Raw genomic sequence first — 12,863 nt, forward strand, 5'->3', positions numbered from 1 at the left:
GCTACAGGCAATTCATCATCGGTCAACTTGCTGCAGGACAAGAGTTACACTAATGTCAAATAATATAGAATAGAATAGAATCATATTTTATTTGAAATAATTAAACTGAATTGTTAAATTGTTGGCTGTGCTGAGTTAGCTGCAGTGAATTGGCCATGGCAAGTTGTCCCATTCCGACATTCTGAATTATATTGCAAACTTCTTATGACAGGTTTCTATCTAGATAGTAAAGTATATTCCCAAGTCCGAAAGAAGTTGGGCAGTTTTAAAATTCAATAAATTAAATTAAGTTAAATTAAAGTTGTTAACAGTGAAAAACTTGACATACCCCACTGTGGATAAAGACTATAATGCTGATTTAACTAAAGGAACTATGAAATCAGAGGCCCCAGTCCTACATTACCAATATAATACTCACCGTGCTTTTATCACCAGTGATAACAAGATGATAAATCACCATGTATTGGAGTCCATCTATATCATTTGGCTCTTTGCTTAAGATTCTAAAACAAGAATTGTTTCCAGGGAATGAGAAAACAATACTAGATATTTAATTTTAAAAGAGATTAATTCTAGTCAAAAGTGACAGGTTGATACATGGGAATGCTCTAGTGAAGGATGACTAAGAAAATAAGTTAGGAAGGGATTGCATCATTTTAAAAATGTATGGAGGATGGGGAAACTATAGTAATTTCTATTTTAAAAAAAACAGAGAAAAAGCAGCTATTGAATCTATAAACCTGGCTAGGAGCTTTTTGAATACTCTAGAAACAAATTCATGTTTAAGACATTGCCTCCTGCTTTCTTCTTGAGTGGTACCTTGTTCCTTTCTCCTTAAGTATTACATTGGCAACAATACTAATTTATATTAAATGTAAATGTAGATTTTAAGAGAAACCCTCCTATACTACTGTCTCTTACAATACTAGACAATACAGTACCAATGGGTGAAATGCTACCAGTTCAGCCTGGTTTTCCCAAACCAGTAGTAACAAATACAGTGATACCTCGTCTTACGAACTTAATTTGTTCCAGATGAGTTTCGTAAGAAGAAAAGTTCGTAAGATGAAACAATGTTTCCCATAGAAATCAATGTAAAAGGAGGGAGCCTCATGGGTGGATTCACACGAGTGGGAAGCTAGGGCTTCTACCCTCCTTGAAAGTTTTCGGGGGTGTCCCCCAGCCTCTGTGCTGCCGCCCGACCAGCCTCCCGACCAGCCGACAGCTCCCTGGCGTTCACATTCCTCCGCCGCCACCAGCATCCGGCTCCTCCTCCTCGCTTCCAAAGAAGATGACAGCCGGGCGGCGGCGCAGAAGCTGGGGAAGTTGGGAGGGGGTGGAAGAGGTCCGTGGGAGAACCAGGGGGAGCCGCGGCCACCGCCCTGTGGAAGGAACCTGGCTGGGAAGCTCCTGGATGTGGCCGTTGCGCTCCCTCAGAAGAGCAAGCAGCAGGCGTGGCCTGGAGTATCGAACGGCCTGGGGAGACTCCAAATCACCTACAGAGGGTCTATTAAGAGGAGGGGGAGAGCAAGCAGCAGGCATGTGCTGGGGTCCTCCCTTCCTCCCTCCCCTATGGTGGGTCTATTAAGAAGAGGGGAGAACCGGAGTTGCAATTTGAAAATCCAAGGTTCTCCCATTGCCTTTCCTCTCTTCTATCCCTTTCTTCTTCTCTTTCTGACCTCCCCATCTCCCAACCCTTGTAGTCCACCCATTCTAATCCACCCCACCCAATTCCTAATTCTCACAAAAGAATTAGGAAGAGCCCTCTCCTTTTTAAGTCATCCCCCCATCCCCCCCCCCAACTTTGGCTGAATTTTTCCAATCTGTTTAAGTGTGCTTTGGCTCTCGGCTCGGATCTCCGGCAGCCTCAACACAGCTGCTTTCATTCCCGGGTAGTAGACGTGCAGGACTGCGCCAGGCAGCTGAGCTCAAGCTTTCCGCTGGATGCTTTTTCCCGCTGGTGCATCAGCACAGGTATCGCTGCTTTAAGACGATGGGGCGGCCCAGGGAGTGTCGCTGCTTTAAGACGATGGGGTGGCCCAGGGAGAGCCAGGCAGCCTTGTCTGGGGCCGAAGCCTGGGTCCTTGCCATGGACAGGATTCCTCGGCTTGGGACTGGCGCTGTAAGCAAAAGGAGGCGGGGAATCTCAGCCGGGGCGGCAAGCAAATGGGAAATCCCGGCGGTGACAGTCACAAGGCAGGGGAATGCCTGCGGCAGTAAGAGAGCGCACACGCAGTAAGAGAGCGCACACACCCAGGCTCGGGTTCATAAGATGAAAGTGGTTCTTAAGACGAGGCAAATAAATCTTAAACCCCGGGTTCATATCACGAAAAGTTTGTATGAAGAGGCGTTCATAAGATAAGGTATCACTGTACTTCTACTTTGCGGAACCAGTAGTAAAAATGCTTTCAAAAAGCAAAAAAGATTGTCACATCTGTTGAACCTTTTTTAACAGCAATTTTACTACCTATTTGCCAGAACTCGTAGTAAAAAAAATGTTTTTAAAAATAAAAAAAGGTTCAACTATCATCTGTATGACCATCAGTTGAACGGAGAACCATTTTTAAAATTACTTTTTAAAATCATTTTATTACCTATTCGATCAGAATGGTGACTCTGTGATAATCCAGCTTGTTGCAAGGGCCATTTTATGTGAAGCCCAGCTGCCTCTGAATTGTCTGTGTCAGTTGTGTAGTTTTTGTGTTATTTTTGTGTAAACTGTGATAATTGTCAGGTCAAGGCCATTTTAGTAGGGGTCTTTAGCCTGCCACACTCTATAGTATTTTAATGTGCATTATTTACTGTTGGAATTTGGGAGGGGGAATTGCATGAAGATTGTCTGTATGTAGCCATAACAAATTCTTTCTAGAAAGTCAAGGTCGTTCTTTGTCTTTGTACTCCTGTACCTTCACGGAAGGAGATGGGTGGATTGGCCAGGCTGGCAGTTGGCCATTGGTGAACATGATAGACTTGGTGGTGTGGGGACAAGGACTTGAACTTTCAACTGGGTGATGAACCCTGAAGGATTTCAGATTCAGGATTCACCCAGATGTGCCAACATGGCTCTGTTATGGAACTTTGAGGAAGTAATTGTCTTGGATTCTGATTTAATTTTGAATACTATTTGGAACATTGACAATAGTTGGTTTTTGAGCTCTTTGTGGCTCTGTGAAGTTTCTGCTTTTGTTGCAGGTGCCATTTTGTATGCTTTTGCATTGTATGTGAGTCAGCTGTGTGGCTTTTGTGTTGTTTGTGTGTGAAGTGTAAAAGTTGGTTTTTGAACTCACCCGGTCACATAATCACCAAGCCACAACTACAGAACTAGTAGGGAACATTTTTAGATTTCAGCACTGATAGAGGTCTTCAAGTTTCTAGGCTATCATATCTCAAGACTTAAAATGGACACCTAACATTAAAAACGTCATGAGAAAAGTACAACAAAGAATTTTCTTTCTGTGCCAATTCCGAAAGCTCAAACTGCCCAAGGAGCTGCTGATACAGTTCTACAGAGGAATTATTGAGTCGTCATCTGCATTTCTATAACTGTCTGGTTTGGTTCTGCAATCAAACAAGACAGACACAGACTTCAATTGATAATTAGAATTGCAGAAAAAGCAATTCCTACCAGCAAGTCTTCCACTGAGCACCTATATACAACATGAGTCAAAAATGAGGGCTGAGAAAATATTTATAAATACCACACATCCATTGTTTCGACTTCTACCCTCAAAATGACATTATAGGACACTGCACACCAGAACAACTAGACACAAGAATTTTTTTTCTTGAATGCCATCACTCTGCCAAACAGCTAATTCCCACAACACTGTCAAAATATTTATTAAGACTGTATTACTATTATTCTTCTCATCCTTCCTATTACCCATCTCCTCCAATTTATAACTCTAACCTTGCTGCTTGTATCTCTATGATTTATATTATTTTATTTATTTCCTAATATGATTTGTAAGCTAGTATTATTTAGTAAGCTATGATTATCACTAAATATTGTCTTATAATTCTTGATAAATGTATTTTTTTCTTTTTATGTACATTGAGAGCATATGCACCAAACACAAATTCCTCATGTCTAATCACACTTGGCCAATAAAGAATTATCTATCTATTTTCCATCCATCCATCCAATGTATCTGTATGAATCTATTCTAATTCTCTCTGGTTAAAAATATGCGCGAAAGGGCTATTATTATTTTTTCAGAGCTAAATAGAGCTAACTTTTCAGATAACTGGACAAAATGGTTATATAGATTATCAAGAAGCAAAAACATAAAACCTAGCAACTTTTAGAATAGAATGGAATAGAATAGAACAGAACAGAATTCTTTATTGGCCAAGTGTGATTGGACACACAAGGAATTTTTTACGGGTCAAATAAGCAATCAGGAAACAATCAATATTAATAGAAATCTTAAAGATACAAACAACAAGTTACAGTCATACAGTCATAAGTGGGAGGAGATGGGTTATAGGAATGATGAGAAAAAAGTAGCAATAGTAGTGCAGACTTAATAAATATTTGACAGTGTTAAGGGGATTATTTGTTATTCTTTGTAATTATCAGCAGTAATTTATCAAATGGTTAACTAATGCAAAATTTATGCCCCTATGTCCTGCAAAGCACAAAAAAGTTAGCGCCATTGGATTAATTAATTAAGCTAAATGGGAACCTGACTGTGTTTTAACTTGAAAAATGTATGAAATTGTATTTCCATACCATTCTTATTGCATAGGCTACTTAGCAAGAACCTTTAGAACACCCTATGTAGCATAATTAAATATTGTACAATCATAACAGAGACAGGAGCAGCAAAAGAAGCCAAACAATTATCGTACAATCATAACAGAGACAGGAGCAGCAAAAGAAGCCAAACAATAAAATCTTATCACTGCCTATTGATTGGACTAAGGTAGCTTTTGTCTGAGGAGTTTTTCAGTATGAGAAATGTACATATTTCTGTAGGAAGCATTTTGATGATTTAAAAGCAGAATAGACTTATTGGAGCAGAGAAACAAATGTGTTACATATTCCTCATAAGTACAGGGCAGATAGAGGAAAGCAACTTCATAAAGCAGGTCAAACATTTTAAAATTGAAGAAATTTATCTTAATCTTCTTCTTTTTTTTGGGCAATAAATTCCTACCGTTTACTTTCTTCCACACTTTGCTCCCAGTCTTGCATTGCTAAATGTAATTTCATCTTAGTAACAAGGGCTGGAATGAAGAAAGGAAAAGTGACCACTAATTGGCTAATTATTTCCAGAGCCCCTGAATAATTCTGAAGCACCATGAAATACTTGACCTATAAAGACAGAAAAATCAGGTGGGATGGGAGGGGAAAAAGTGCATTATTTATAAAAGACATTTAAGTAAGTTTGTGTTGTTGTCCTAACCATCTGTATTTGATAATCTGGTAACTAAATTGTCTATATTCAACATAGATTTTGTATTTGATTGGGACCTGCCCAGTTGATACTAAGATGAGCAGCTGTATAAATGTTTTAACTTACATACCGCTCCACAGTGCTTTTACTGCCCTCTCCAAGCAGTTTACAGAGTCAGTATACTGTATTGCCATCCAACAATTTGGATCCTTACTTCACCCACCTTGGAAGAACAGAAGGCTGAGTCAACCTTGAACCCCATTGGAATCAAACTCCTGGCAATTTGAGCAGAGTTAGCCTGCAATACTGCATTTTAACCACTCGGTTAAATAAATAAATAAATAAATTCATATTTATATATTCATAAAATAATCTGTGTTATCCCAGTATGATTATTTCAACCAGTGTGACTGCGTAACCAACCATAATAAAGTGAAGAATAGATAAAAGATATGACAAGACAAAGCGTTACATACTCAGTATATTAAAAAAATTAAGAGGCATACTAAAAAGACCTGTCAATGGCTAAGAGCAGGAAAGGGGCGGCATACAAATCTAATAAATAAATAAATAAATAAATAAACAAACAAACAAACAAATAAATAAATAAATTTGAAGAAAGAGACTGAGGGACTGATTATTTATTTATTTATTTATCATTTATTTGTTTTGTCAAGTACGTATTGGTGGTATACAAAGATATACCGGTAATATTCATATACATGATACTAGGACAGGGGACAGAAGGCACTCTGGTGCACTTCCACCACCACAGACTTCAAGGATGGGATACAGTGATCCCTCGATTTGCGCGTTCTCGATTAGCGCAAAACGCTGCAACGCGGTTTTTCAAAAAATATTAATTAAAAAATAAGTCCGCGTTTTTTTTCCTACACCACGGTTTTTCCCGCCCGATGACGTCATACTGATTGCTGATTGGCCAAAATCTCGACCAATCGTTGCAAACGCAAAAAAAAGCTTTGCAACTGTTGGAACTTGTTCAGACTTGTTGGAAGATGCTGCCCCAAGAAAGCCGGTGAGAGGAAGGAAGGAGGGAAGGAGGGAGGGAGAGAAGGGAAGGAGGGAAGGAAGGAGGGAGGGAGAGAAGGGAAGGAGGGAGGGTTGCCATTGCCATTGCCGCCAGCGCTGCCCCAAGAAAGCCGGTGAGAGGAAGGAAGGAGGGAAGGAGGGAGGGAGAGAAGGGAAGGAGGGAAGGAGGGAGGGTTGCCATTGCCATTGCCGCCAGCGCTGCCCTGTGGGTAGCGGCGAGGAGCCCGGAAAAATCACCATTGCATTGCCAGCCTCCGAACTTGCGTCGCTCCACCTTCTGCGCATGTGCGGCCATGGAACAAAGGGCGCGCATGCGCAGATGGTGTTTTTACTTCCGCATCCAGTATAACGCGGAAATCGGTTAGCGCGGGAAGTCTTGGAACGTAACCCCCGCGCTAACCGAGGGATCACTGTATACCAAAGCAGCTTCCCTTGGCGGGGGGTGTCTTCAATTCTGGCTGGTATCCTCTGGCCTCCTTGCCACCTGCAACAATATCCAGTGGCCAAAAACGGCGTTGCCTAAGGCAAAAGCATCAAGCTTATAATGATGGATAAATGGAGTAGTTGCTGCCCGCCAGACACTTGTATTGATGCTCAGGCATTCAATTTTATGGGGGGCTGTTGCGCTGTGTGTTAAATGGACCGTGACCCTTTCAGGACGTTGCCCATTTTGGTTGCACAAGAACAAGCCTTAAGAACTTAAGAACCTTAAGTTCAGCAAAAGTTCGGGTTCGGCATTCGGGAGGATGCCAAGAAGCCCCCCGGCTGTTTCAAAAGGCGACAGCCGGGCGGTGGGGTTTCTCGGCAGCCTCCCGAACCCGAACTTTTGCTGAACATCCGGGTTTGGCGTTCGGGCAGGTTCGTAAGGCGGAAAAAGTTCATAAGAAGTAGCAAAAATTTTCAGAACCCCAGGTTCATATCTCGGAAAGTTCATATGATGAGGGGTTCGTATCACGAGGTACTACTGTACTTTCTAGCTTTAGGGCATGTTTTCAACTGATAGCTCTTAAGCCCAGTACATTCCTAATAATTTGAAGATACAAAACCATAACCTACCTTTCCCATCATCCCAAATATATCTGTATTGTCTTGAATTCCTTCCTCCAGATATTTAATAGATTTCTTAACAGAATGTTGCTTATCCGATGTAACATAGATCCATCCTTTCAAAACCTGCCCCTGCAGTAATTTTAAAAAGTGATAAACATCTAAGAAATTTAATGAACACTAAATATTTCATTAACTAACATTTCATGTGCAACAGAACATAAGAAGAGGAAAGGGTGTTCTATGCATTCCATGCTCATTTACTATGGGTTGTTTATAAAAATACAAATAATAAAAATATTATTACAAAAGTAAAGGATGAAAATTTTATACATATGTGCATAATGTTCTACTTATTTCAACCCCTTAATATATCACTGGTGGGGTTTGAAGAGTGGGCATACATATAACAGTTTGAAGGCATGCATCATAATGTCATTCCCACTAACATGCAGATTTTGATAATTCTGGAGATACTGTTATATTTAACCAAGAAAAAATAACATCCATCTTCCATATTCCTAGAGATGTGTTCTGATGTGTTCTCTTAATGATTCCCAACACTAAAACAAGGGGAAAAATGTAGAAACATAGAAACATAGAAGTCTGACGGCAGAAAAAGACCTCCTGGTCCATCTAGTCTGCCCTTATACTATTTTCTGTATTTTATCTTAGCATGGATATATGTTTATCCCAGGCATATTTAAATTCAGTTACTGTGGATTTATCTACAACGTCTGCTGGAAGTTTGTTCCAAGGATCTACTACTCTTTCAGTAAAATAATATTTTCTCATGTTGCTTTTGATCTTTCCCCCAACTAACTTCAGATTGTGTCCCCTTGTTCTTGTGTTCACTTTCCTTTTAAAAACACTTCCCTCCTGGACCTTGTTTAACCCTTTAATATATTTAAATGTTTCGATTATGTCCCCCCTTTTCCTTCTGTCCTCCAGACTATACAGATGGAGTTCATGAAGTCTTTCCTGATATGTTTTATGCTTAAGACCTTCCACCATTCTTGTAGCCCGTCTTTGGACCCGTTCAATTTTGTCAATATCTTTTTGTAGGTGAGGTCTCCAGAACTGAACACAGTATTCCAAATGTGGTCTCACCAGCATTCTATATAGCGGGATCATAATCTCCCTCTTCCTGCTTGTTATACCTCTAGCTATGCAGCCAAGCATCCAACTTGCTTTCCCTACCGCCTGACTGCACTGTTCACCCATTTTGAGACTGTCAGAAATCACTACCCTCTCTGTTTATAAGGCACACGAAGTCATAAACAACCCAACTACAGAAAAATTCTGCCTGTTTGGTGAATCCAGCTGTTGAAAATAGTTTTGGAACTCGGTAACGGCAATGGCTCATCCCCCAACTTCATCAATCGCACCTCAAACTCCCTCAACGACCTAACCCAAGTAGACTTCACTGAACACCGAGTTGAAAAAGCATTAATGATCTTAAACCTTCTCTATCAGTCGGGCCTGATGATCTATGCACATACTTCCTAAAAAAGCTCTCCTCTGTTATAGCTGAACCACTAAGCATAATTTTCGAAAAATCCTTCAGAACCAGCACACTTCCTAAACTATGGTCGAAAGCAATGGTCTATCTATCTATCTATCTATCTATCTATCTATCTATCTATCTATCTATCTATCTATCTATCTATCTATCTATCTAAACAATTATAGGGTGGTAATTTGTACAAATAAAACATTAGATAAGTAATGATAAAAAGTAACAAAAGAAGACAATAGGACAGGGACGGTAGGCACAGTGGTGCACTTGGTAGAGGTCAATTGTAGATAGTCTAAGGCTAAAGGTTTTTGGATTAGAAGTAGAAACCACAGAATCAGGTAGTGATTACTCTGTTGCTGAAATAGTATTTTTACTATGCTGCGTCCCGTGCAAAGTCATGGAATCAATTACTTTCCATCTAGAAACTAATAATTTGCTCTCTAACAAACAATTTGGATTCAGGAAAATACTATCCTGCAACCTGCAGCTCCTCCACTGCAAAAATATACGGACAACTCATCTAGATCAAGGGAAATCTATAGATGCAATTTATATTGACTTCGACAAAGCCTTTGATTCAGTGGTCCACGACAAACTACTCCTAAAACTCAAATCCTATGGCATCTCAGGATCCCTCCACAGCTTGATTACATCATTCCTGTCAAACAGACAACGTGGTCAAAATAGGAAGCACCATATCCACCCCTGTCCCTGTTAAAAGCGGTGTTCCCCATGGTAGTGTACCGGGACCAAATCTCTTCATTCTCTACATCAATGATCTTTGCAATTACATCAAAAGTAACTGTGTCCTCTTCACCGACGATGTAAAACTCTTCAACACCACCGATAACAAAACTACTCTCCAAAAAGACCTGGACTCTGTTTCTGAGTGATCTAACACATGGTAACTTCAAATCTCAACCAGCAAATGCTCTGTCCCTACACATTGGGAAAAAGAATCTGAACTCCAAATACGAACTGAATAATCAAATTATCACAGATAACCCCCACTTGGTTAAAGACCTCGGTATACTAATAACAAAAGACTTAAGTACCAAAGCCCACTGCAACAACATAGCCAAGGCGGCTTCAAGAGTTATAAACCTAATCCTATGTAGCTTCTGCTCTGGCAATCTCTCACTACTTACCAGAGCTTACAAAACTTTCGCCAGACCCATCCTCAAATACAGCTCATCTGTTTGGAACCCATATCACACCTCAGACATTAACACTCTTGAAAATATTCAAAGATACTTCACCAGAAGAGCCCTTCACTCCTCCACTCGAAACAGAATACCCTACGAGACTAGACTTTCAATCCTGGGCCTAGAAAGCTTAGAACTAAGACGCCTTAAACATGATCTACCGTAAGTGTTGCCCACAAGATTATATGCTGCAACGTTCTGCCTGTCAGTGGCTACTTCAGCTTCAACCACAACAATACAAGAACACACAACAGATTTAAACTTAATATTAACTGCGCTAAACTTGACTTAAAAAAATATGACTTCAATAACCGAGTTGTCGAAGCATGGAACTCATTACTGGACTCCATAGTTTCATCTCCAAACCCCCAACACTTTACCCTTAGATTATCCATGGTTGACCTATCCAGGTTCCTAAGAGATCAGTATCGGGCGTGCATAAGTGCACTAGAGTGCCTTCCGTCCCCTCTCCTATTGCTCTCCTATATCTCCTATACCTTTCTTCTATTCCTATATCTTCTATTGCTCTCCTATATCTCCTATACCTTTCTTCTATTCCTATGTCTTCTTCTATTCTTTCATTGATATATTTTATTCCTATATCTTCTCTTCTATTCTTTCTAGAGATATATTTTACTATGAGTATATCCTCTATAACCTTCATTTTGTATTTTACTATGTGTATATCCACTAAAACCCTCATTATGTAATGGACAAAATCAATCAATCAATCAATAAAATAAAATAAAATAATGTCATGCTAGCACAGCACAGAATAGAACTTTGTATCCTTGAAATTCAGGTTTTTGTTAACATCATGTTATATATATTAAAAAAGATTTTCATCAGACTGAAGTAACATAGAGCTCTAGAGCGAGGAAGCTACTAGGCCCCAAATTTGGCGAAATGTATTCCAGAATTATTTCAAGAACAAATTTGGTATTTTCTACTCAGCTAAATCGTACCCATCACTTGCACTTTCTTTTGTTCCAGGATACTAATTTATGACTCTTCAAAACTTACTGGATTTGACCAATACTTCCATGAAATGAATAGCCAAGGTTTCTGGACTAGCTAGCTCAAGGCTTTCAATTAAGGCTAAACCTCAGATATTTTCTCAGAGTTTGCCAATATTCCACAGCTCAGAAATAAATCCTGGAGAAGAATTCAAAAGCTGTATAGCTTTTGAATGCATATGCCAGGAGCAAAGATCAAATGTAAAAGAGCACTTTTTAAAAGTTTTTCAATAAAACTTAAAGGAGGACAAGTATGTCCATTCTCTTTCTTACATGTACAGAAGACTAACTGCCCAATTATTGCTTCAGAAAGACTGGAGAAACCTATGGGTTTATATTTTACAAAATATGAAAAGTAATTAAAACCCATTTTAAATATATTTCAAGGTTCAGGTGTGAAACCACCTCTATAATCCCTTGTACCTCTTTTGCTCCATTAGATATTTTCAACATTTTATCAATATACTCCTTTGCTTTATCTTGATAATTCATTAGCCACATAAATATCCCTCCATAATACATTGCATTGCTTCCAGCAGTTTTCCGTGCTTCCTTCAACTTGGTTTCTATATCCAAAAGAGCAGAGGAATCTGAAAATAAACAGAACAGATGACAATCATTCTTGTTTTCCACTTTATTTATTTATTTAGGAGATCTATATTGCTGCGAATTTGCAGTTGGTGACTCAAAGCAGCTTACAAGAATATAAAAACATTTAAAAATAAAATTAATATAAAAGAGTCATATAATAAATTATTAAAATAATATAACAACCTCCACCCCCCATGACAACACATCATATGAGCCACTTAATGGGCGCTATCCCATTCTGCATTCCCAAGACCTGCTGGCAGAACCAGATCTTCAGCACCTTCCGGAAAAATGTCAGAGTGGAGGCCATTCTAATCTCTGGGAGAATGATGTTCCAGACAGAGGGAGCCACCACAGAGAAGGCCCTTCTTCTGGGTCCCACCAGGTATATTTTCCTAGGGGATGGGATCTGCAACATTCCTTGCCTCCCTACTCTGGTAGGTCAGGTAGATATGACTGGCAAGAGATGTTCCCTCAGATAACCACTTGTTTAATTTCATATACTGTAAGTAATTCAAAAGAAAGCTCTTAGGATATTTTCTTTTAAGTAATAAATGACAGTCAAGGAACCACTGAAAATGAAGAAAAAGACCTTACATTAGTCAACTATCTCAAAATAGTAAAAAAATAATTAATCAATATTTTGCCAAAAACAAACTTTTCAAAATTAATTTATCTAAATCTTGCAAATTCATCAAAAGATCATTTGGAAATAGCAGCAATATAGGGTTTCAAATGGAAGAAAACAAACTGTCCAATCTTGGTTCAAACAAAGTAACAAGTAAAATGGAGTTACATTAAAAAGTACCAGTAAGAGAAAACAGAATAAGTCTTACAAACAATCTTAGAATACACTGCAATGTGCCTTCTTTAATGTAGCACTCTATGGTGGAAATCATATTATTTTTAAACAATGAAAAAGGCTATATAATTATGTGTTTAGTTTCATACGTTGTATGTACTTAGTCAAGTAAATCCAAATGAGTACTGTCCACATAGCAGCTTTCCATTCTATATACAGTGATCTCTCGGT

The 12,863-nt window shown here is 39.1% G+C and overlaps 1 protein-coding gene across 3 annotated transcripts in view; it reads right to left on the reverse strand.

Moving 5' to 3' along the window:
• Positions 1-12,863, reverse strand: part of TTC21A (tetratricopeptide repeat domain 21A) — a 61,872-nt gene that overhangs the window by 43,769 nt on the left and 5,240 nt on the right. For all 3 annotated transcript variants that reach the window (XM_070726458.1, XM_070726456.1, XM_070726457.1), the window contains exons 4-7: positions 11,663-11,829; positions 7,509-7,631; positions 5,163-5,320; positions 419-503 (exon numbers count right to left, since the gene is read on the reverse strand). In XM_070726458.1, coding sequence (XP_070582559.1) covers positions 419-503; positions 5,163-5,320; positions 7,509-7,631; positions 11,663-11,829 — 533 coding nt within the window. The remainder of the gene's footprint in view (positions 1-418; positions 504-5,162; positions 5,321-7,508; positions 7,632-11,662; positions 11,830-12,863) is intronic.

This window comes from Erythrolamprus reginae, chromosome Z, assembly GCF_031021105.1.
Source record: "Erythrolamprus reginae isolate rEryReg1 chromosome Z, rEryReg1.hap1, whole genome shotgun sequence".
Lineage (NCBI taxonomy): Eukaryota > Metazoa > Chordata > Lepidosauria > Squamata > Dipsadidae > Erythrolamprus > Erythrolamprus reginae.